The following is a 25,835-nucleotide window of genomic DNA, read 5'->3' as shown; positions in this document are numbered from 1 at the left end:
TTTAGAAATGGACTCTCAGAGTTTTACGCAAAGAATGCTGTTGGTGGGATTACCCTGTTTTAAGACTGCCCAGCGTATCAGGTTAGAATTAGCAGTTTAACTTCCTAAGGACTCCCAGGGAGCCCTGGGTAGAAGGCAGACGATCGCCCCAGACGTGGATGACGGGTGGTGTTCAGGCTCTGTCGTTAGATCTCGCTTTTGCTGGCTGGTGGCACTCTTCACCCGGCTCTACTCCAGACCACAAAATTCCACATAGACTGTAACTGAGTAACCCCATGTCTGCTGCTTCTAAAACCTTTTCCGAGCACTCACTTATTATATGTATGAAAATACGTCTGCAGTGTTTTTTGGAAGCTCATGACGAAGTGTGTCGACTGTTTGTGACAGCTTACTGCTTGTGTGGATGTAGCCATCCCATTCTTCTCTCATCAGAGTCTGTCTGTAGCACGCGGTTTCTGAATCATGTTTCATGGAGTTCTCTCAATGTTTAGGAAGAGAGCAAGAATGTCCGTAATCAATAAGTGTGAGAAAAGATGGCTAGGAAAAATTTAAGATTGAAAAGCAAAAACAGAGAAATGGGTTATTTTAATTCAAAGAGTCCCCCATTTTTTTTTAGAAAAACAAAAAAAAAACAACCAGCCACAATTAGCAAAATAAATTCTATTTCTTACACCTCAAAAAAGAGGTCCCAGTGTTCCCACTGTGGCACAGTAGGTTCAGAATCCGACTGCAGCAGCTTGGGTCGCTGTGGGGGTTTGGGTTTGATCCCCAGCCCAGTACAGTGGGTTATAGGACCTGGTGTTGCTGCAGCTGCAGCATAGATCACAGCTGAAGCTCAGATTCAGTCCCTGGCCCAGGAACTTCCATATGCCATGGGTGTGGCCATAAAATTAATTTTTTTTTTTTTAGTTTTAGAAACTTTTAAAAGAATTTCCCAAATGGTGAGTGTCTTTGAGAATAAATACACACACATACACACACTAGAAGCATCAGTAAATAAACAGAAACATATTTTCGCTTCCTTCATTTTTAGTTGATCTGTTCGTAGGGTCAGATCTGAGGTGCCTTCCTTCAGGAAGTAGCAGTGTTTAAAAAAAAAAAAAAGGAAAAGAAAAGCAAAAGAAAAGGAAATGCATCATAGAAGTAAGCTTAGCAAAAGTTAAAAAAAAATCTGAAATTCAGGGAAATAAATTTGATTTTAAAGCGTTTTCAAAACGGAAGGTACATAGTTTAACAGGATCTATGACTAAAATGATACAATCCTTGCTACTATGTCATTCATGCTACTTTTTAAGACTATTGTGCCAAAGATAGGAAAAAGATTCTAGGAGGATAACAAACCTGTGATTTTAATGTCTTTTGATTTGTCATGTTTTGCAGCTGTCAGATCCAGATTTCAACCATTTGTTTCTATTGTCAGAATGTATAAATCCTATGCAAATGTTTCTTTTTTTCCCTTTTTTATTAAATTATAGTTGATTTACAGTGTTGTGCCAATTCCTGCTCTACAGCAAAGTGACCCAGTCATGTATATATGTATATAAGAATATATATATTCTTTTTCTCAGATCATCCTCCATCATGTTCTCTCCCAAGAGATTAGCCACAGTTCCCTGTGCTGTACAGCAGGACCCCGTTACCACTCCATTCTCAATGTACTAGTTCCTATGCAAACATTTCTTAGCATAACTGATTTTGTGTCTGAGTAACTAAGTAGGATACATTTTTTTTTTTTGTAACTCACTCACCTTTGTAAGAAAATGTCATCTCACTGGATACCCTTGAAGACTGGCTTGACTGCTATTACCCATTATTTCGTCTTTCCGTAAGTCAAAGAAAAATGAAGCTAGAGTGTATGTTCTCAATTTGCAATCTACAAATGTCTAACTCTAGCGTCTTAAGGAGTTCTTTTTCTAGTCTGAGCGAGGGGCTTCTCAATCTAAAATACGGACGTATTTCCCCCACACTTTAGAGTTAACTGCATGGGAACATCCCAACAGCGTTTGATCGAAAGGTTTTGAAAATCCCTCCTGATTGTTTGTCAGATGTTGCAATCTTCTGATGGCTACTCTCATTTTATTTATCTTATCTTGTTCTCTTGCTGATTATTGGCAGACTCAGTCTCTCTGTTTTCACAAAGAACTCATGAAGAGGACGATAGGGAAACCCACGTATGCTTTTGAAGCTAGGGAGTATGTTGTAAGTTTACCTGTGACGGCCAGGTCATGCGGTCACGGCACAGGCACTAACCCCTGTGACGGCACCAAGACTGGGGACCCAGGCGCTCTCTGACCCGGGCATCGGGAAAAGCCCGGTTGGGTCAAGTCAACCACAGGCTTCTGCATCTGGAAAAGTCGCCTGGAAAAGGGAGCCAAACTTCCCAATAATAATCCAGCTTCCTGAAAATGCCAGGAAGCCGGGCTTGTGTTTTCCCTCTTTTCGGGGACTGGAGCTGCCATCTGAGACAATGTCACTGAGTATGATTTTGCGGCAGCATGTCACCCATAAAACGCAGCTGCAGAGCATGGTTACAGACGGCAGTGTGTATGTATGTAGCGAGCTTACCCACACTCACATCTGAAACAGATGGATCTGTTAAAAAAAAAAAAAAAGAAAAAGAAAAAAAAACCCAGCGAAGCCTGAGCAGGGTCATAGAGCAGTGAAATGACTTTCCGTGGCCCTTAAACCACCGTGACTGACTTATTCGTGTTCGCTGTCCCCTTTCTTTGCACTTGAGGTTAGTACCTGTGACGGCGCAATAACACATGGTCCCGCTAGCTCTGTGTGCCCTCATGTGTTATTGGCACTTGTGGCTCCCCAGGCTCCATAATTGTTGCCCCAAACTGACGGCTTTTTACCTCTCCAGATGTCTCGCAACGCACTTAATGCATCCTTTCAAAGTATTCTCTCGGCAGATGATTGGGTGTCTAATTCGAAAGCGTCTAACTGGCGGGCTTACACCTTAAGACCGAAAACCAGTTTATAATCCTTAAAAGAAAAAGGATACCAGATCCTGTGATGGTGCTTCTCACAGACGATCCATCACTGTCCACTTCAGAAAACTGAATTTGTCCGAGAATCCGATCGTGCCTATTTTTATGGAGATTTGTTCTCAATCCAAATGACCTGTTTTTATTACGAAGTGATCCTATTCCTCTGCTATTAGTTTCGATGTTAGAATTCTGTTTTCCGAATGCTTAAGAAAGAACATGTCACTTTAAACAACGGAAGTAGCCGAATAGAGAGCCGGTAGAGGGCCGAGTTCAAATTCGCGACATTGACACGGTAACATGGGAGACGATATTTGTATATAGTCCTCTGCTTTGTAGGGAAGATATTTGCAAAGTTTTCTGCTGTGCACCATAAGTGTTGTCTGTGAAGAACTAAATTGTGATGAACAGATCTGTGCGAAAGTTTACAAGAGGGGTTCAACGCCTTAATGTAGCTTGCCCGCAGGAGAGTGGTCACAGATGCGACGGTACGTTTCCCCCCCAAAACTTTTGTCTTCCTACTTCTTTCCTTAAGAGGCTTTTTCCGGGTGTTCCCATGGTGGCTCAGCAGAAATGAACCTGACTAATATCCATGAGGATCTGGATTTGCTCTCTAGCCTCACTCAGTGGATTAAGGACCAGGTGTCCGATTCAACCCTTAGCCTGGGAACTTCTGTATGAGGCAGGTGTGGCCCTTTAAAAAAAAAAAAAAAAGTTTTTCAGAGTTCCCTGGTGGCTCAGTGGGTTAGGATCCAGGGTTGTCACTGCATTGGCTTGGGTCACTGCTGTGGTGCAGGTTCAATCCCTGGCTTAGGAACTTCCACTTGCCATGGGTGTGGCCAAAAAGAAAGAGCCTTTTTCCTCATAGGAACAATTTCTTTAAACACTTAACACCATTTGCAAAGAAGTATCAACTTTGAGTTAATCTGAAGAATAAGATTTTTAAAATCTATTTGAGGAATTTTTAACACTCTCTACCCAATTTAAAACCAAAGGCACTTTCTTTGGTGATTTGTCTCCATCTTATTTTTGGATCCTACTACCAGTTGCCTGAACTTTTAGGATTGATAACAGCTAGTCAGTGTGCCCTGAACTCTCAAAATACTGCTTTTGAGTCAGAAAGCACAGATCAGCTGTTATTCAAGAACTGGTGTTTCTTTTTCTTAATTTTGAGATCACTTTTATTCTGACGGGGGTCCAATAACCATTATGGTTTTGCCAGTCTCCACACCCAGCAGCATTGCAGCTGCAATGTCCTGATAATTACCAGGAAATCCATAGCAAGGCGTAAGGACCCCTTGGAATTGAGATAGTTGGCTCTTTCCTAAAAGTAATTTGCAAGAGCTAGATTTCCTATCGTGGCGCAGCAGAAACGGTTCCAACTAGGAACCATGAGGTTGCGGGTTCGATCCCTGGCTTTGCTCAGTGGGTTAAGGATCCAGTGTTGCTGTGAGCTGTGGTGTAGGTCACAGACGTAGCTTGGATCTGGCATTGCTGTGGCTGTGGTGTAGGCTGGCAGCTGTAGCTCTGATTCGACCCCTAGCCTGGGAACCCGCATACATTATGGGTGCAACCCTAAAAAGCAAAAAAAAAAAAAAAAGTGCTTTGCAAGAGCAGCAACTTAACAGAAGTTGACTCCCCAGGAGTTGGTGGCCTAGCAGTAAAAGGATCTGGTACTGTCACTGCTGTGGCTTGGGTCACTGCTGTGGCGTGGGTTCCATCCCTGGCCTGGGAACTTCTGCATGCTGCAGGCACAGCACCCCTTCCCCCTGAAAAACAAACAAACAAAAACCTTAAAAAGATAAAAACATTACTGGTATGTTGTGCAAGTATTTACTTTCCTGACTCTTCGTCTGTGTGAACCTTTCCATGGAAATCTGATGAACTAGAGGCTCTGTGATCATGGTTCAGCATCATGCTGTGTCACAGCTGCAAACTCGGTTTATACCCAGGCTCATGGACCCAATCCAGAACAGCAAACAGAAACTCTCCTTTTCTATCTCGATTCTTTGCTCCAGCAACGTGGCAGCTAAAGAAGTTTTGACAGATCAGCCCCTCTTGGGAACGTTGGTACAGATCCGCTATAAATCATTTTCACAAAGCGCCAGGTGAATTTATGTCTTAGGTGAATGCAGTGGAACCGGCCAAGTTCCTCTTCTTCTCATGTGTTGTTGTTTCTCTCTCTCTTTTTTCCCCTGTTATCTCTTCAATTTTTACACGAAGCTTTCTCTCAAGCTGGTAAGCACAATTATTCTATGCATGTCCTGACTCTAATCAGGTTCTTCGGGTGTGTGTTTTGTGGGTGCTCTCTCTGCCATGTGCATCTCTTTGAAGTTAACTGTTGAGTTGTGCTTCTCTTGTGTGTGCTTCTGTTGGTAGTTCTTTGTTAGACCTTTGGAATACAAAGGTCCAGAGTCTAACAGGGGTGATTGTAAACTTTTCAATTTGCTAAGAAAATTAACGCTTAACTCATGATTCGGTTTTCTTAACTACTGGGGTCTTAAGAGGATGACAGATGTTGATAAATTTTATTTAAATATGAATATAAATACAAAATATGGACAAAGATTAAATACAGGAGAGTTTATTTATTGGATTATTTTGAATAAAAGCAAATTTTGGTGTCCCCTGATGGCCCAGCTGGTCAAAGATCTGGTGTTGTCACTGCTGTGGCTCAGGTCACTGCTGTGGCATAGGTCCGATCCCTGACTCTGGGAGCCTCCACATGCCCTGGGCATGGCAAAAAAAAAAAAAAAAATCAAATTTAATGGTTGAAAGTTGCTCCTTCCTGGGAGCCACAGAAGCGGATGAAAAATGCTGGGAACCTGAGAGAAATATGTCGGAATGATACTAGGCTCAAACTCAGGTCTAAGGCACCTTTGAGAAATGAAAACCATGAAATCTTCTAAGGTGCTACAGAAAGACCTTGTAGCATGGCTGATTCAGGGAATCACAAGACGACTTTATGGATAATGAAAAGAGCCTCCTAAGCCTTTCTACAGTGATTTCTCTAGTGTTCAATGTTGTTTCTACTTTAATTGCATAGCCCTAGTAAATAGTCAAACTAATCATTAAGTTTATTAAAAAAAACCTCTTAACCTCGTAACCCCTGTTATACTCAAATATACTCAAACACCGCAACTGAGAATATCCTAATATCATGGACCGTGATGAACTGTGACAATTCGACCAGAAATAAGATCAGCATTTTAGGCACTGCTGTTGAGAACGTAGGACGATATTTTATGGTTACCCTTATATATTCTTTTATATGCATTTGAGTATATACATAAACGTATATACAGGATTTTTTCAGCCCGACTCACTCTTTGGCAATTGATCCAAATCAGTTGGATTTGGAAACGAAAGAAAAAGAATGTTTTATTAAACATTTCTTAGACTTTGAAATGAAATCCAAGGAAGAATTCTTGATGAAGACCTCTGCAAGAAGGAAATATCTAGATGCTGAAATGAACTGCAGTCATCAAAAGTATGAATTTGGGAGAAAATGGATCCATTAAGTGGGAGTCTCTCAGATGCCAGGGTTTCTTTTTGGCCCTTGTTCTTTTGCTGAGGTGCTGGCCGAAGAAGATGGTATAATCAGGCAGTCTTTCTGTTTGAGATAAATCATTTTACTAGCCTGGAATTGAATTGTTGCTCAATACCCTTACTTTGAAGCTAATAAAGAAGTAAACTCTTGGAGTTCCCTGGTGGCTCAGTAGGTTAAGGATCCGGCATGGTCACTGCTGTGGTACCTGTTCTATCCCTGGCCAGGGAAATTCCGCATGCTACAGGCATGCCCCCCCCCCAAAAAAAGTAAATTGTTACACAAAGACTATTGCTTGGTGTAAAAATAATAAAACTCAAGAAGCACCTCTTGTCATTGCCCAGGAGCAAGCTCTTGATTCCAGGAGCAATTAAAACAAGATCCCCTTAGAGCCACAGCCACTGAAAATATACCTCTGTGTGTGCGGGCCCTCTTCCAAACCCCGGTAGGGCCGGTCACTTTGGGGCCACCCCAAAGAGTTCAGAAAATCTTTTCTGACTCAAAGGTAGAAATAAAAATTCCTTTGTGGCAAAATGAATCATAAGTCAGAGTATTGTTTGAAAGAACTCAAGCTTCAAATGGCTAATAGGGTAAAATGAACCTTTGAAGGTACTTTCCAGAAACCTTGAGTTTCTTTGCATCTAGAAGAAGCTGTTGACCTGAATCTCCAATGGTAACATGAAGTTTATTTGAGGTACCGTTTCTGAGTCTAGTTTTTAAATAACAATGCAGAAACACAGAAGAGCTACTGAAAAGGACCTAATTGGTCAATTAGACTGACTGCTGATCAAGTGAAGGGAGCTCATTTAATTATTATTTTTCGTGTTTGTGGATAATCAGGATTAATTCGTTGTGGTTGGTTGGGATATCTATTCATACATCCTAAGGTCCGTGTGTTTTACGTACAGGTTTCTTTGCAGCTGTTTCTCCAGGGAAAGCCTTAGGCCCGTTCACAGTTTAGATCTGTTTGGTCCAACGGGGTATTCCCTCGCCACATGTGACTCTTTACCTTTCATTTGATGTCCGTGACGAGTAACTAAAATTTTAAAATTCAGTTCCACGGTTGTCCTAAGTACATTTCAAGGGCTCGGCAGCCACGCGTGGCTACTGTGTTGGACGGGGCCGCTGTGAGAACAGTGCCAACAGTGTGGCAAGTTCTTTTGGTTTCATAGAACATAGTGACGCTCAATAAATATTCCTGAATTAACATCGACCACTTAGCGCGAGTTGCTGACTTCTGAAGCAGTGTATCTTGCACCATTTTGTTGCATGCTAGCCTTCAAACAAAAATGGAAACGGAAACAAAAATCTCAGTTCTAGAAACCTGCGCCTCTGTAACAGTCAGTCCCGCAGGAGACAACAAAGCATGGAGCTTTCAGGCTCAGTGACTGAGTTGGGCAAATTGAAAAGCTCTTCATTAAGGTTTCCAGTATTGTGACACACGAGTACATAGAAGAGAAGAAATCAGTCTTTATTTTTATATTTAGTTGGCCTCATCTTAGTTTTAGAGGCAAATTGAACTTCCTTGGTTTGGGCATTAAGGAATAATCATCCATTCTGGTTTCCTTCAAATCTCGTCCCCCCCCCCACCCCACACACACACGCACACACACCACTAGTCTTTGAAAACCTTAACTGAAAGGTCATTGGGTGACCTCAGTGGTGAATTATTTGCTGAATATGCCACACGTGCAACACAGCAGCCTGGTATTTCCTCATAAGCAGCCCAGGAACTTGAGTCACAAGCCCCCGTGTGAGCTGCTTGGCAAATTCCACCTGATTTTGGAATTTTGGACCCAGTTTTCGGGTTCCTTCTTTTCCACCCACTCCCGGGCAAGCCAGTCTTGCCTTTAATTGGTTCTAAAGCAAAATCTCTTTCCTAAATTCCTGGCTTATTATCCCTGGTTATCGAGTGCATCTCTCTCTCTCGATGAAAATAGCCTCACTTAACGGAAGGCAATGGATGGCAGCCACCTGGCCACAGCCTCTGCCCTGTAAGCATATGTAAAAGTCTAGAAACTCACAGTTCGTATTTTCTACTTAAATCACATGCATAGAGGAAAGACAGCCATTGCTTTTGAAAGGGATCAGGATATCAAAGGATACGTCTTTTGATAAATCAGAAACAGCAGGAGTTCCCGCTATGGTGCAACGGGATTGGCAGCATCTTGGGAGTGCTGGGACGCAGGTTCCATCTCTATCCCAGCACAGTGGCTTAAGGATCCTGCGTTGCTGCCGCTGTGGCTTAGGGTGCAACGGTGGCTCGGGCCTGATCCCTGGCCTGAGAACTCCCTATGCCGCAGGACAGCCAAAAAAAATACAAGAAACAGCAGAGGTTGATTTCATACAGTGTGGGAAGCTGATTTTGAAGGCGGGAAAGCATTTTCTATGCATTTTCTGAGATGATCCTGAAAATGACAAAAAGAAGGGGCCGGACTTTTTAGAGGCAGGGATACATGGGGGGGGGGATTTTTTTTTTTTTTTCCTTAATGTCCTTTTGACCCATATTCTCTGAGGAACTAGATGTCCCATTTGTCACTTCACGGGGATGGAAACTTGGCCTCAGCCTGTGTGGAGAGACGGAAGGAATACTCGGACGGGGGTGGGGGTGGGAGAGGCACCACCATCCGTGTGGAACAATCGATGGGGATACTGATCCCTGTTTTCTGTAAAGAAAACATAAATTTAAAGCTTCAGTGTTGCCACCGACACTGATCGTTCAAGTGATGCGTCAGCCTCAAAAATTGATCTTCATTCATTCTCTCTGGAATCAGAAGTATATCTTCCTGTCTCAGTGTCCCCTGCCTTGTCGGAGGTGGCTGGGCTAGGGGAAGGGCACCTGAAATGGTTTGCGGGCCTTTTGCAGTTTGCATGCACTGATTTTGCATCTCAGCTGGGTGTCGTGGGAAGGCGCTTTGATTTATTTGATGAAAACACACGCAGACACCTGCCTCGCTCCGGGGTCTGGGCAATCTTTCCTGCAGGTTTTCCTTGCTGTCTTTTTCAAGGGGTACCGCGAGGCTTTCTGGCTGATTCCTATTTGCCTCTGCAGGGGGCGACACCGGAAGATTTTAGCAACCTCCCACCCGAACAGAGAAGGAAAAAGCTGCAACAGAAAGTCGACGAATTAAATAAAGACATTCAAAAGGAGATGGATCAAAGGTACAGTGGATCTGTGGGACCTATTAAGAAATTCGAGGGTGTTCCTGTGGTGGTGCAGCCGGCACGAACTGACCAGTATCCGTAGAGGTATATATGTTTGCTGGATCTTGAAAAGCGTCTGTCCAGGCGCCCACTGTGAGTTCCCTGTTTTCTGAGGTGTTCTGTAAGTTTGATCTTGGGGATGGCAGGTTGGTGCGTGTGCAAAAAAAAAGGAAAGTGAGGAAAGATCCAACATCTCTCCCCATTTGCACCATAACACCTTCACATATTTAAGGGATACTTGCTAACAGTCCTGATTGAAAAGCCACTTTAATAATTGCCTCTTGGAGTTCCCGTTGTGGCTCAGTGGAAATGAATCTGACTAGTATCCATGAGGACGCAGGTTCGATCCCTGGCCTCCTTTAGTTGCTTAAGGATCCGGTGTTGCCATGAGCTGTTGTGTGGGTTGCTGACGCAGCTTGGATCTGGCATTGCTGTGGCTGTGGTGTAGGCCCGTAGCTGCAGCTCTTATTCGACCCCTCCATATGCCTGGGAACCTCCATATGCCACAGGTGCAGCCCTAAAAAGACAAAATGATAATAATAATAATAATAATAATTGTCTCTAATCGTCTATATTCTCACTGAGGGAATTAAGTGACTCAATCATTAATGGTGATTTGAACTTAAAAGGTAACTTGAGGTTTTGGGCTCTATAAGTATCTTAAGATCCTACATAAATTTAGTTATACTGAAGCTGGGGTTAAAATTTAGTTATGCAAAAAAAATAAATAAACAAATGAAATTGGTACGGCAGCCCAGTTTAAGTATATACAAAAGAAAAGGAGTTTTTATGTCTTTATCTCTGGTAGAGCAACTCCTGAAAAAATAGATCATTTTAGGGGTTCCTTGGTGGCTCGGGGGGTTAAGGATCCAACATTACTGCTGTGGCTCAGGTCACTGCTGTGGTGTGGATTTGTCCATGACTGGGGAACTTCCACATGCCTGGGGTGTGGCCAAAATAAAAAATTAAATACCAGGCACTCTGGACATCGTAGGGTCCAATCTGGTTCTACCTGTTTCTGATGCAGACTTTGGATAAGCTTCGTAACCTCTTGGTAACTTGGTTTCTTCGCCTTGAGATGGGAATTAATATGCTTGTCTGTATGAGGCTTAAGTTTGTCAGGATACATACGGTGCTGAGGACAATACCTGGCCTGTTGCGTTTGTAAAATAAAATATTCAGCCAAGGAGTTCCCACCAGGAACCATGAGGTTCGATCCCTGGCCTTGCTCAGTGGGTTAAAGATCTGGTGTTGCCCTGAGCTGTGGTGTAGGTCGCAGAGGCTGCTTGGATCTGGCGTTGCTGTGACGGTGGTGTAGGCTGGCAGCGACATTTCTGACTGGACCCCTAGCCTGGGAAACTCCATATGCCGTGGGTACAGCCCTAAAAGAAAAAAGACCCCCCCCCAAAAAAAATTCAGCCAAGAAGATCAATTTTGTAAAATAAATGATTCATATAACACATGGCTCAATTCGCCAAGAAGATATAAAATTTTAAATCTGCGTGACCATAATAGTATCAGCTCCAAATACAGAAAAGATTATGCTATTAACCTTTTGACGTAAGTACAAGAGATACAAATACATGTTAAGATTTTTAAAGCTCTCTTCTCGGTAATTGACAGAATAGATTCACCGAGAGTCAGGATAGAGGACTTGGCTAACATAGCTAACAAAAGTGACCTAGTGTGCAGACGTCCAGTAACTGCAGATACACATTCTTTTCAAGTACACCTAGAACGTTTCCAAAAGCTGGGCATCTTCCGACTTCATAAAATGAATCTCCCCAAACATCAAAGGATAGATAGAGGCCATTCAAAGTCTGTTCTCTGAAGGCGGCAATTAAATTGAATATCATAACAAAAATTTAGAAATTAGGAGATGTGGCTCGAGGAGGTTCCTAGTAGCCTGGCAGTTAAGGATTCCGCATTGTCACTGCTGTGGCTTAGGTTCGATCCCCGACCTGGGAACTTCCACATGCTGCAGGCAGAGCCAGAAAAAGAAAAAGAAAAAAAAAGTGTTTGGAGTTCCCACTGTGGTGCAGTGGGCTAAGGATCTGGCTCGTCTCCATGGAGGCGCTGGTTCAATCCCCAGCCTGGCACAGTGGGTTAAGGATCCAGCAGCGGCACAGGTGGGCAGCCTTCCAAACAGGATTTTAGGAGGGGTGTGATGGGGTCTTGCCGTGTGTAGCCTTAAGGCTGTGTTGCCCACCTATCATGGATCCCAGCTGTGGGTTCAATTTCTTTTCTTTTTAAAATTATTATTACTATTATTATTTTGGCCACACCCTTGGCATATGGAAGTTCCCAGGCCAGGGACTGAACCTGCACCATAACAGTGATCTGAGGCAGAGCAGTGACAACGCCTGACCCTTAACCTGCAGAACCACAAGGGAACTCCAGGTATGGTTTTTTTTTCTTTTCTTTCTTTCTTTCTTTCTTTTTTTTTTTTTTTGCTTTTTAGGGCCGTTCCCTCGACATATGGAAGTTCCCAGGCGAGGGGTCCAATCGGAGCTACAACTGCCGACCTACGCCACAGCCACTCGGGATCCGAGCTGTGTCTGCGACCTACACCACAGCTCACGGCAACAGCAGATCAGTAACCCACTGAGCGAGGCCAGGGATCAAACCTGCAACCTCCTGGTTCCTAGTCGGCTTCATTTCTGCTGCGCCACAAGGGGAGCTCCCAGGTTCGGTTTCTTAATTGTTGAAGTCATGTGTAATGAAAGCCAAAGCCATGAACTGTGCTTCTTCATGAGGTCAACACACTGCAGCCCTGGAGACCCACGGTTTGCACACGGAACACGTGCCTGGCAGTACTGGGCATTCGTCTCTTGAGTGGGGCAAGGGGAGGGCAGGGTTACTTTACGTTTCCCATGCATCGAAGACTCAGGGAGACGTTGCGTTCCGAAAAGGCACCTGGAGTTGAAGTTAGGTCTGTGCATCGTGCAGACCTTGGTGGCAGAGTTGGTGCAGAAAAGTTTACGAATGGAAGCTGGCCCAGGATTCCCTTCCGGTCCACACTGCCGCGATCTCCCGCCCGCCCGCCGTGGTTCCCGAGATTGCCCGGCGGTGGGAGAGGGAAAGGGCCGAGGGCGTTGACCTTCACCACGTTGTCCCCCTTGTCTTTTCCAGAGATGCCATCACAAAAATGAAGGACGTCTACCTGAAGAATCCACAGATGGGAGACCCCGCCAGTCTGGATCACAAATTAGCAGAAGTTGGCCAAAACATAGAAAAACTGAGACTAGAGGCCCAGAAGTTTGAGGTACGAGAAAGCTGTCGTGGAAAAGCTTGGTTGGGAAAAAAGACGCAGAAGTCGGGGGAGGGTCACGAGGCATAGACACGGGGTAGAGGCTGGCATTCCGCTCTGCGCGAGAGATGCAGCTGGAGTCGGGTTTCCCTGAAAAAAGGAGGAAGACACGTCAGCCACCTGCCGTTCTGCTTGTCAGTACCTCCCGTTTTAATCATTTCCCTTAAAACAGACACTGTTTAAGGTTATATTGGGATACAGTTTTTTTTGTGGTTTTTTTTTTTTTTTTAAGTTTGTTCTGCTTTATCTCATGTTGACAGTGAAAAAGACACCATGTAAGGAGTTCCCATTGCAGCTCAGTGGTAACAAACCCTATTTGTATCTGTGAGGATGCAGGTTCGATCCCTGGCCTCACTCAATGGGTGGAGGATCCAGTGTTGCTGTGAGCTGCAGTGTAGGTCGAAGATGCGGCTCAGGTCCAGCGTTGCTGTGGCTGTGGCTGTGGTGTAGGCTGGCAGCTGCAGCTCTAATTTGACACCTAGCCTGGAAACTTCCATATGCCTTGGGTATGGCCCTAAAAAGACCAAAAAAAAAAAAAAAATCCATTGAGCAGTTCCCATCGTGGGGCATCTGGTTAAGGATCTGGTGTTGCCACAGCTGTGACCTGTGACACAGCTTTGGCTCAGATTCGATCCCTGGCCCAGGAACTTCCATATGCTGAAAAAGAAGAGAAAAAAAAAATCCATTGAAATACATTGCCATTCTTTCAGAGGACTCACTCTCAGAAAGTGATAAATGTGGGAGTTCCCGTTGTGACGCAAGGGAAACGAATCCGACAAGGAACCTGGCCTCCCTCAGTGGGTTCAGGATCTGGCATTGCTGTGAGCTGTGGTGTAGGTTACAGACGCGGCTCAGATCCCACATTGCCGTAGCTGTGGTGTAGGCTGGCAGCTGTAGCTCCGATTTGACCTCTAGGCTGGGAACCGCCATATGCTGCAGGTGCAGCCCTAAAAAGCAAAGTAAATAAATAAGAACAAATGTTTTTTGGGGGGCACTAAAGAGTTATAGACAAAAGACTTCTCTCCATCCCCCACTCCCCTCACTCCTGCCAAATATAAGGACCACAGAGCCTGGAAAAATAAATGAATTACTGATCATTCTAATCAGAATAGATTAAGTTTCTAGCAATGAAAGTTCAAATATGGTTGTTGTCATTATTTCTGGAATCTGTCAACAAGTTATTAGAGTTTGAGATTTTAGAACCTAGAAATGACCTTTTCTGATCATTTTTACTCTTTCACCTTTTTGACACTATTTCAAATGTTGCTGAAGATATTTTGACCTAGTTTGATTTCCTAGGTATGAGTTTTGTTCACTGTTTTTTTTTTTTAAGTGACACTCCTAGAAAAATGGGAAGTGTGGTTTTCAAACTGAGTCATTGCTTAAGTGTGTGGTAGGAGCGTCATGTTTCCCAGTGTGACCTCATTCATGGTCACAGAATTTTTGGAACCAGAAGGAATGAGAAGTGACTTATCGGAAATCACAGCTGCTGAAAAAGCCCAGGAATATAACAATAGGCTGGTGTCTTCCTACCGCTTTGGGAGCAATGGCTACATGGAAGTTTGTTTGCACTTCACCTTCGGGTGAAACGGAGGCGGTTGCCTCGGGTGCCTTTATACAGTCAAGGCCAGCAGACAGGAGGCTCCACCCCCGGTGGTCCTTCTTGTACCTGCATCAGTGCCCAATGAGCAGCCCAAACTTGGGGCCTTAAGAGTCCGTGATCAGGAGTTCCCGTCGTGGCGCAGTGGTTAACGAATCCGACTAGGAACCATGAGGTTGCAGGTTCGGTCCCTGGCTTCACTCAGTGGGTTAGGGATCCGGCGTTGCCGTGAGCTGTGGTGTAGGTTGCAGATGCGGCTCGGATCCCAAGTTGCTGTGGCTCTGGCGTAGGCCGGTGGCTACAGCTCCGATTCAACCCCTAGCCTGGGAACCTCCATATGCCGCGGGAGCGACCCAAAGAAATAGCAAAAAGACAAAAAAAAAAAAAGTCCGTGATCAGCCGTATGGCCCAAGGAACTATGTCCAGTCACTCGTGGTGGAATATGATGAAAAAGACTATGAGAAAAAGCATGTGTTTAGATGTGTGACTGGGTCACTTTGCTGTACAGCAGAAACTGACAGAACAATGGAAGTCGACTGTAATTAAAAAATGAAAAAAAAAAAAAGAGAGAGAGAGAAAGTCCATGATCCGGCCTTGTGCTGAGCTCAGGCCGGAGACTCTCACAGCTCTCGTTTGCAGGCCTGGCTGGCCGAGGTGGAGGGCCGGCTCCCCGCACGCAGCGATCAGGCCCGCCGGCAGAGTGGGATGTACGACCTGCAGAACCCACCTGCGGTCAACAATTGTGCGCAAGACCGGGAGAGGTACAGTATCTGTGCGGCGCCTGCTTTTCTGCTCTGTAGTCACGTCTGTGGCATCACAGGGAAGCACAGGTCCCGGGGAGAGACCGAGCATCTGTGATGATCGGCCTGTGATTTTTCCCAAGGCAGTGGCGGGTCCCGGAGCCTGCGGGGACCTGGTCCTGGTTAGGACGCTCAGGATGGGGGGTCGCCAGCACTTTGCTGCGGGCGGGGGCGGGGGGGGGGAACGGGCGAATGGTGTCCTCGCTGGGGGCCGTCGCTATAGTTGCTGTGTGTTTTCCTTTCTTGAGCAGCCCAGATGGCAGTTACACGGAGGAGCAGAGCCAGGAGGGTGAGGTGAAGGTGCTGGCCACGGATTTCGACGACGAGTTTGACGACGAGGAGCCCCTTCCTGCCATAGGGACCTGTAAAGCCCTCTACACATTCGAAGGTAGCCCTGCCCACCCCACCGGTCCCCCACTTTTCAGAAACCGTCACTCTCTCTTCCTGGGATCAGACCGTCTTTTGCCGTCTTCCAGAACTTTCTCTCCTTGCTTTTTTGTTCTGCCCATAATATTTATGACAACGACCTGGTTGACAGCTGTACATTTTGCCTTTGGGTCTGTACTGTTGCACAGGTTCGGTGAGCTTAGTTGCAGCAGAGAGCATGGACTCATGATTTTTGATATTTCATCCACTCACTCAGTACTCACAGGGTGCCTGTCTTGTAAAGACCCCTGAAGGGGTGGGATGCAGGTGGTAGGGTCTATACCCGCCTTTGGAGGAAATAAAGCGGACACACTTAGAGGAGAGGGTTGCTTGCAGTCTTCACCAGAGGAGGGGTGCAGAGCGATGGGGGTCTCAGGTCAGGATGAGCTCACTTCCTTAAGGGCGTCTAGAGAACTCTCCGTACTGTAGGATACCAGAGGCCCGGGCATGAGGAGGGCTGGAACTTCAGGTATCTTAGGTGGTAACAGTGGACACTTAAGAAGGGAAGGTAGGGGTTCCCGCTGTGGTTCAGCAGGTTAAGAATCTAACTAGTAAGGATGCGGCTTTGATCCCTGGCCTCAATCAGTGGGTTAAGGATCTGGCGTGGTTCCAAGCTGCAGCATAGGTTGAAGATGCGGCTCAGATCTGGCGTGGCTGTGGCTGTGGCATAGGGCAGCAGCTGCAGCTCCGATTCAGTCCCCAGTCTGGCAAGTTCCATATGCTGGAGGTGCAGGCCTGGTGGGGGGGGAGGGGAAAGGAAGGGAGTTTGGGGTTAATAGATACGAACTATTACATTTAGAATGGATAGACAAGGCCCTACTGCACAGCACAGGGAACTATACCCCATCTCCTGGCGTAGACTGTGATGGAATTTTTTTTTTTTTTTTTTGTCTTTTTGCTATTTCTTGGGCCACTCCCGCGGCATATGGAGGTTCCCAGGCTAGGGGTCCAATCGGAGCTGTAGCTGCTGGCCTACATCACAGCCACAGCAATGCGGGATCCGAGCCGCGTCTGCAACCTACACCACAGCTCACGGCAACGCTGGATCCTTAACCCACTGAGCAAGGCCAGGGATCAAACCGGCAACCTCATGGTTCCTAGTGGGATTCGTTAACCACTGCGCCACGACGGGAACTCCGGAAGATAATATTTAAAAAAAGAATGTATGCATATGTGTGACTGAGTCACTTTGCTCTGCAGCAGAAATTGGCACAGCATTGTGGATCACCTCTCTTTCAATAAAAAGGAAAACAGGGAAGACAGTAGGCCTGTCAGTGGGGGCGGGGATGTTAAGAGAAACAGCTGGGTTTCATTCGGCAAACATCGAGGAGCTGCTGAAAGTACTGGCGCAGTTGCCGACTCGACCAGAGCTGCACCTTAGGACCTGTACTGTCATAGGTGTAAGGTCAGTTAGAAGACAGGGCAAGTGATTCGAAAGATTTGCCTGGTGTTTCTCACACTGATGAACCTTGAAATGGTTTCCTGCACGTTGCTGATAAAGATACTGCGAAAGAAGCAATCCGGGCTCAGGTCATCTTCAGAAGCCCTGGGATAAGTGAATGTTAGGGGTGTCTTTCCTGTAGGATCCCCCCAGCCCTGCCCCGGCATGTGGAAGTTCCCCCGGCCAGGGATCAAACCGGTGCCACCGCAGTGATCCTTAACCCCCTAGGCCGCTGGGGAACTCCTATCCATCCTCTCTATACCGGTTTGGCTCTGTTAACCCTATCGACCTGGACTGAACAGGAAACGTAAAATACGCTGCTCCTTTGCCTTTTCAGGTCAGAACGAAGGAACCATCTCGGTGGTGGAGGGGGAAACACTGTACGTGATCGAGGAGGACAAAGGCGACGGGTGGACCCGCATCCGCAGAAACGAGGATGAAGAGGGCTACGTCCCCACGTCATACGTCGAAGTCTATTTGGACAAAAATGCCAAAGGTGCTAAGACTTATATTTAATACAACTTAAAAAAACTTTTTGTAAACAAAAAATTGGAGTTGTTTCTCCCCCACAACTCTGACGGTCCCAGGCAGTTCTTCAAAAGCCCGGACGGGGAGCCTCGAAGCCCATGTTTCCTGTAGCCTCCCTCGCCTGAGTTTCCTGGGCTGGTTTTGACTCTAATCAAAGTTTCGCTTGCTGATGATCTTTTACGCGGAACGCTGCCAACTGCCAGTTCACAGCTGTGTCCTTTGAAACCTGATAAACATTTCTCCTTCGGGCAGCCTCTGTCGATGGCAGAAAAGTTGCCCTTAGCTTCTAATCTGTGTTTCTGAATCTGAAAGTCCGCGCACCTTCCGATTCCGGGGGTGCCGAAGACTTTAGTTCTCTTATTTATATCGAGTATCTGCCGCAGATCGAACTACGTTAGAATGTTACATTTTGTAACTGAACTACGCTAGTTTGTTAAATTTTACCCTCATTCACTTTGGAGGAAGTCATAAATAAAGTCTAGAATAAGTAAAGAAGATTCTTACGTGGGTTCCCAAGTGTGTGTTTTTGTTTTTTTTGTTTTTGTTTTGTTTTTTTTGTCTTTTTGCTATTTCTAGGGCCGCTCCCGCGGCATATGGAGGTTCCCAGGCTAGGGGTCCCATCAGAGCTGTAGCTGCCGGCCTACGCCAGAGCCACAGCAACTCGGGATCCGAGCCGCGTCTGCGACCTACACCACAGCTCGCGGCAACGCCGGATCGTTAACCCACTGAGCAAGGGCAGGGACCGAACCCGCAACCTCATGGTTCCTAGACGGATTCGTTAACCACTGCACCACAATGGGAACTCCCCAAGTGTGTGTTTTAAACATGTTTCAGATCATTGCACGCTGTTCTCCTGTTGTGTCTCTATGATCCTAAGCAGCCAAGTGAAATATGGAAAACTTTGGTCAATCAACCGGTTGATTTTTGCCTATGACTACTGATCTTTGTTTTGCCAATTGACAGAGTTGAGGAGTTCCCTGGTGGCCTAGTGGGTTAAGGACCTGGTGTTGTCACTGCTGTGGCGAGGGTTTGATCCCTGGCCCCTGAACTTCCACATGCTGTGGGCGTGGCCAAAGACAAAAGACAGAGCTGATTGGATGTGCTAGTGCCGTAGAGACAAACCATTGTGTTCTGTTAGAGATTTTGTGGGACGGGGATCTGGACTCAGCTCACACTTGTTTGGGTGGGGCGGTGCGTAGAAGTGGTGCAGCAGCAATGGCTTCTACATAGACCCCGGCACATCACTTCAAGGTTTTAAGGGTTGTTTTTTTTTAATCATTGGGCGTCATTAAGACCCAAAGTGTGTGGGGAGTTTCATTGTGGCTCGGTGGTAACGAACCTGACTAGGATCCATGAGGACGCCAGTTCCATCCCTGGCCTCGCTCAGTGGGTTAAGGATCCAGCGTTGCCATGAGCTGTGGTGTAGGTCGCAGACGCGGCTCGGATCCCACATCGCTGTGGCCGTGGTGTAGGCCGGCGGCTACAGCTCCAATTCGACCCCTAGCCTGGGAACCTCCATAGACCTCAGGTGTGGCCCTAAAAAAAGACCAAAAAAAAAAAAAAAGACCCAAAGTGTGAATTTACTGAGAAGGCTTTTAGAATTCCTAGATCATTTTGTATAACTACTCATCTCATGGTTAAAATGTTTCGGGAATCTGGGCTACGTGGGTTGCATTTTTTAATTGGCCTGATGGGTAGGGACATTGGTCACCTGCATGGACGGGTACCGAGCCCAGTGGTTGTGCCCATTTCTAGAATCCTTCCTGAGACCTCAGAGAGTCAACTAAAAATGAGTTAGCATCAAAGTACTGGGTTGAGGATCTCTTTGTCTTTTTGCTTTGAACATGATTTATTCACGTCCTTCCTACTTTTAAAATGGGAAATTAGCTCCTTGCTTCTAACATCATGGGCTCCTCTTAGGGGCTCAGGCCACTTTAAACCTGACTTTAAAACTGACAGCGACACATCGGGGGTCCAGGACCTGGCAGGAGTTAGGGGCACCTGTTGCAGATTCTAGCAGAAAGGTCTCATTTCCCAAGGGCATCCACATGGAACTTAGTAACTTAATGACTTCCCGGTTTTTAAAACACTTCTTATCCTAAAATCACCGTGGATTCTCAGGAAGTTGCAGAGGTAGGACCGAGAGATCCCTTTCACCAGCTCCCCACCGTGGTTACATCTGACACAACTTTAATCCAATAGCAAAAGCGGGAAGCCGACACTGGCCAGCCTGGTTATTAAATAACATTTCGCAACTCAGATTGCCTGTGCATTGTTTTGACCTTTAAGCCACACGGGATTTTTTATTTTTATTTTTTATTTTATTTTTTGTCTTTTTGGCATTTCTTGGGCCACTCTCGCGGCATATGGAGGTACCCAGGCTAGGGGTCTAATCGGAGCTGTAGCCGCCAGCCTAGGCCAGAGCCACAGCAACGCGGGATCCGAGCCGCGTCTGCAACCTACACCACAGCTCACGGCAACACCGGATCCTTAACCCACTGAGCGAGGCCAGGGATCAAACCTGCAACCTCATGGTTCCTAGTCGGATTCGTTAACCACTGCGCCACGACGGGAACTCCCACACAGATTTGTTTTAATGAGCAGTAGGTGGTCACAGCTTTGGACATGTAACAGAGATGGGGAGACCTAAGATAGTAACCCCCAACTTTCTATCCCATGGTGAACTCACTTCCTGACTACGAATTACTAGAGAAGGCAAACTAAACACGGCAAAAGCCTTAAAATGAGGCAAAGCATTAGTCTTTTAAAAGCCTGGCTTGAAAAGTGCGGCATTCCATTAAAGTAGGGGTTTTTTGTTTGTTTTGGGGGGGGTTGTTTGTACATTTGTTTTTGCTTTTTTTTTTTCATTCCTCTGAAATGCTGTGCACGTCTGATTCAGAAAATAGCTCAGCTGGTTTTCAGGGCTGGGCAGGGTGGTTCGGGCCCATCAGTCGTGTCATGATTTTAAGTTACACGCCTCAGTACCTTTCCCAGATGAATCTGTGTAATAGTGACTCAACGGGGAAAGATATTTTGTAGGTTGAATGCCATCGAGTCAACGCATCGAGTCAAGGATTAGCAAAGTATTGACATGATTCCCCAGGGAATTGGGAATTCCCTTTTCCACCCAAAGGATACGTTGCTTCCAACAGTTATCTGTTAAAATAAAAGGAGCCAAGTCGCAGCTTGTGTATCAAGTTTCTCTTTTTATTGAAAGATCTACTTCGAGGTGAATCACGTAGGTAGAAGCCTTGCCTCGCTCCCTCGTTTATAAATCTGTGCAGCCTGCCCCGCAAACACTGCCCCTGCCCCCGAGCCCATCCCAGGCAGGCAGGGCTGCTGCTTTTTGACGTCAGCCTGTCACTCAAAAGGATTGTTTTACTCTCAGTAATGCGGGTGCACGTTGTGTGTGTGTGTGTGTGTGTGTGTGTGTGTGTGTACCAAGTGACTATTTAATAATTGCCAAAATAGGCTACAGTCAGTTCTGATTGGTGGACTGGATTGTGCTGTCTTCTTTATGATTTTGTTTTTGCTTTTTTTTTTAATTGCTCGCTGTTAAATATGTCCCTAACCGCCACCCCCACCCCCACTGCATATACTGCGATTTAAAAACCAGAGGGGTTACTTGAATTCGTTGTTTTAACGTGTTCCTCTTTTATCTGTTTGTTTTATGGGTGATTCTGCTGCCTAATGACGTTTTGGGTTTTGTAACCGCTGGGGAAGCCAGAAGGACGGTTACACGGGTAGCTAGGTCCCCTGCCGAGCCACCCTGAGTTAAGGGTATAGACGCTTGGGTTCTGAGTAAGTTGTGTTGGAGCACGGCCACCGTGACTGCTCCTCTCGCTCCCGATCCTCCGAGAAAAGAATCTGTCCGGCACCTTTTAGTTGTACCCTCGTGTCTGCCTCTCTAATAAACGCTGTGTTTTTCTCAGTGTTGTGTATTTTACATGATGTTTCACCTCTCCCAAGAAAATGATTCTGTGTAAAACGAGCATTTAACCCTCTCGTCTTCAATCATGGGGGATTCTCTTGCCAAATGCTTTTTAAACAACAGCAAAAATCTGCCCTTTGCCCCTTGTGTGATGACACCACCTTCTACTTCTCACCCCGTTTGCACCTCCTGGGCTTTAAGAGTCTGTCTCTCTTCTCCCCTTTCCAGATAAAGAACTTTCACTGTTTCTTGCTGAGTAAATTCCGAGTGGCCAGTTTTCCTTTTCACCCAAGATTTTGCGTGTCACTGTCAAAGACCCCAGAGCGGGGGGGGGGGGGGGGGGTCTTTGGGTCGCGGGGAGAGAGCCCGACCTTTGGCGACCTTTGGCATCCTGGCCTCACCTGGGAAGCTGGTTTCCTTCTGCGACTCAGGACCCAACTCATTGGCAAGACAAGCTGGGCTGCCTGGGGGCTCCCCTTCCCCCCAAGGAAAGACTTGGCTCTGACGGCAGAAAACCGTGAAAGTTCCTTGTCTGAGACGTGCCCTGGGGCAACCACGGCTCTGAAAAGGCCCCCTGCTCCCCTCACCCAGGGCGGTGCCCTCTGCCCAGAGGACTGGTGCCCGCCCCTGCCCTGTGGCCGCCTCTCTAACTGCCTTCTTCTTTGTCTTTCTTTTGTGTTCTAGATTCCTAAAGGTGGTTCCGGGAGCCAGAGCCTCGGGTGAGCCCTCCCAGGAGAAACCCTTCGGTCCGCTTGTCTCCACAGGCCTGGGCGCCCGGGGAACAGACCGCCTGGGGCTGGGCTGGCACAGTGTGGCCCTCGGAACCTCCGCCTGAAGTGACGTCCCCACGCCGTGCAGCCGCTTGCCTTTTTCTCTCTTTGTTTCTTTGTTTCTTTCTTTCTTTTTTTTTTTTTTTTGACAGCATGTTCCTCGTGGCCCAGCTCCTCCCCTGGCCCAGGGCGGCCACCTCTGCAGGTGGCAGGTCTGTCCCTGTCCTGGTCCCCCAGCCCTCACGCGTGGCCCCTCCTTTCCCAGGGGCCCTGCCTCGGCCCTCAGTCCACTGGGCGCGTCCCGGCCCGTCCAGGGTTCACACTGTGCCTTTTGCAAAAACTTTGCCACTGGTCTCCTGGGGAGACCAACAGAATCTGGACGAGGAGGGCCGGGCCTGCGCCAGGGTGACTGGGCGCCCCGGTCCCCGATGTGCTCCCGTTAGAAAATACTCGTCTCTTCCCAAGGCCTGTGAGGAGCCAGGGGTCCCTTTCTGACTGTGGGTCCTCACCTCTTACTAAACGTTGGCCCTTGCAGCGTTTCCCGGCCTGAGAGTGTCCGTGGAGCGCGCACACACACACACACACACACACACGCACACATGCACACACACATGCTGTTTGGGCTCTGTCTGGAAGAGTCCACACCGGAAGTCAAATTCCAGCTTTTGTAAAAAGACCAAAAAAATATAGATAAAATTCCAGCTCTTGGGCCAGCGCCGCAGTCTTGCCCGTGTCCACCTTCCATGGGGTCAAGGAAGGTGCCAGCCCACTTCGCCCCGAGGTCCCCCTGTTCGCGGGAAGGGCAGCTCGTGACCGAGCGTCTCAGCTCTGCATTAGCTCATTGCCAAGGGCAAACGCCCCCCTTTCCACCATCTCCAACTCCCGCGTTGTAGTGTTCTAGTACTTTCCTCACCCCCTGCTTCTCGTGGTCCCATCAAGTGATCATGTGGTTGGAGCGTCTGCGTTTTACCACGTGCTCTCCGGGCCACGCGGAATTCATCGAGTTTGGTTTTGAGCTAAATTTCCTTCCGCTTACGGATCTTTGAGGAAACGTGAGGTCATGGAGCCCGTGGCCACTCATGCCTTAGAGTTGCTTCTCTCCTTTCCTGGTGCAGAAACAGTCAAGGGAGATCCTTGGCTGTGAGTTTCTGGAACACGATGCCGTCAGAAGCCCAGCGATGCACTCGGGCATCTTTCTCCTTTTGTTCGGCTTTTGGTAACCGCGTGGTCACCTGGGGGACGCCCAGGGCTCCCCAATGCTTGCGAATCTAAGACCAGGTCTTAGAGGAGCCTAAGGGACAGGGACAGAAAGGACAGGTCCTGAGGGTTGGGCCTTCGTTCAGGGGTAGGAAGAGGGTTCCTTTCAGCAAACCCCAGGGTTGACCACACTCCAGCCTCCGGAAGCGGCTCAGTTAACCCTGGTTGGCAAGAGACCACCAGCCAGCGAACGCCAGGAACAAACAGGGGAAGAGGAAGTGGCTTCCGATTTGAGCGAGTGAGCCTGAATCCTCTTTCACTCTTTCTTCCCCAGCCGTGGGCATCTGGGCGCTGCTCCATCAGCACCCCCGGGCGGGGGGGCGGGGAGGGGGGCGGCCCCATCCTCGCATGCTCCTTGGTTGAGAGAAGACCATCTTGGCTGATGACAGTGAAGCCAGGAGGCCAAAAGGCGAGTAGAGTCAGGGCCTCACCTGTGTCCCTGCAAACCAGCAGGGGCGCGGTCCCTACGGGCCATCCCAGTGGCCCCACCAAAGGCTCCTCTGTCAGTGGGGTGGCCAGATGTCTCTAGGAACTTCTGAATTTCACCAAGTCAAGCTGCCCACTCTCCACTCCACAAGGATTCTAAATGTTTTTTTTTTTTTTTAATCTGATTTTAGAACCTCGGTAATGCATGTGCATTGCGTCTTTCATATTAGGGGCCAGGATAGATTAATGTTTTACAACATAGAGGAAAAGATATAAGCTGCAGTAATTTGTTCTTTTTGGTGTCCATTAAACCCAATATAGAGTATGCTGGTATCCTCTTGTGTTCCCTGTGCCTTTTTTTTTTTCCTCTCCTGTACCACTTGCGTCCAAAAAGGAATGGATAACAAGTGCTTTTCAATGTTAACTTTGGTGTTTGCTTCTCCACCGTCTGTGTGGCAATGGGGAGAGGGCAGGCCTGTATCAGCTGAGCTTATTAGAGGAAATAAGTTATTATAGGATAGTTGAGATATTACCATTTTCTCTGGGAATCCTACTGTGAAATCATCTATGTATTATTACGGAGCAGTTCACTTAGAGTAGAACCTGGAATTTCTCACGTGCTTCTCAGCCCTCCCTCGTCTCCTCTGCCCGTCATTTCTCCTCCGATGCTAGAACATTGTTGTAAGAATGACTCATTTTTTAAAGAAGCTGCCCTTAAAATAACTTAAAAAAAAAAAAGAGAGAGAGAGAGGAACTTGTCATTTACCCAATTTTTCCTTTGCAGGATGGGAAGCAAGAAAAAGGCATGGGAAGCTGTAATGGGATTTTTTTCCTTTGGGTTTTTATCAGATCATCTTGAAGCTTTCAGGTTGTTAAGACAGAGGAGCCTGTCTCCCAGCGGTAGCGCGGAGGCCTCTAAGGCCGTTTGGTCACATCTGTAATTACTGAGGAAAAGTTAACCGAACATGAAAAAGTTATGCTGATGTTAAGTATTTTCCCAGAGAAGTCGATTTCACACTTCCTAATGGCTCTGCCTCCTGTGCTTCTGTCATCAGAAAACCTCTTGAAGAAGTGATCCAAATTTCTGTTTTAACCTGATCTTGGGCAACCGCTAAACTTCAGGGTTTATTTGTGTGTGTGGCACGAATTCTACCCTTTGGAGGCATTTCGGTGTTGCGATGGCCCATTGCCGTTGTAAAGGTTCTGGAATGGCCCCTGTGTCTCTGGAGATGGAATTAAACCAAATAAAGTGCTTCCATTGGAAGGCTTCTATTGACCTTGTAACTATCTGTTAATCCTCTAAATGTTAAATAAAAGTATAACTTCTGGCACGGTTATCACGGGACTGTTTCACTGCACAGAGAGGGGACCCTGGCCACGAAAGCCATCAGAGTCCCCGGGGCTGGAGGCTGGGCTGCCATCTGCATGTCACTGATTTGCTGTGTAAGCCCAGGCCAAGTCACGTCGCCATCTGCTCAGGGCGGGGCCCCGAGACCCAGCAAGCTCTGAATTCCACCCCCACCCACCAGGGGAAGGCTTTTGAGGCCTCCGCGGTGTGGGATTCAGGTTGGTTCAGTCCAGGGACTGGGGGAAGCTCCTTATGGC

The 25,835-nt window shown here is 47.0% G+C and overlaps 1 protein-coding gene across 15 annotated transcripts in view; it reads left to right on the top strand.

Annotated features, from left to right (window-relative positions):
• Positions 1-25,567, top strand: part of FNBP1 (formin binding protein 1) — a 140,667-nt gene extending 115,100 nt beyond the window's left edge. For 3 of the 15 annotated variants that reach the window (XM_047768664.1, XM_047768671.1, XM_047768667.1), the window contains exons 11-17: positions 2,116-2,199; positions 5,214-5,228; positions 9,590-9,699; positions 12,874-13,006; positions 15,291-15,412; positions 15,700-15,839; positions 17,656-18,349. In XM_047768664.1, coding sequence (XP_047624620.1) covers positions 2,116-2,199; positions 5,214-5,228; positions 9,590-9,699; positions 12,874-13,006; positions 15,291-15,412; positions 15,700-15,839; positions 17,656-17,834 — 783 coding nt within the window. In that variant the 3' untranslated portion in view covers positions 17,835-18,349. Of the gene's footprint in view, positions 1-2,115; positions 2,200-5,213; positions 5,229-9,589; positions 9,700-12,873; positions 13,007-14,384; positions 14,822-15,290; positions 15,413-15,699; positions 15,840-17,655; positions 18,350-22,461 lie in introns of those variants that run through there. The other 12 variants (XM_047768674.1, XM_047768669.1, XM_047768675.1 and 9 more) reach the window with 7 other exon arrangements.
• Positions 25,568-25,835: the final 268 nt, after the last annotated feature.

The sequence above is a fragment of the Phacochoerus africanus genome, chromosome 2 (assembly GCF_016906955.1).
Source record: "Phacochoerus africanus isolate WHEZ1 chromosome 2, ROS_Pafr_v1, whole genome shotgun sequence".
NCBI lineage: Eukaryota > Metazoa > Chordata > Mammalia > Artiodactyla > Suidae > Phacochoerus > Phacochoerus africanus.
This window is presented reverse-complemented; position numbering and strand designations above follow the sequence as displayed.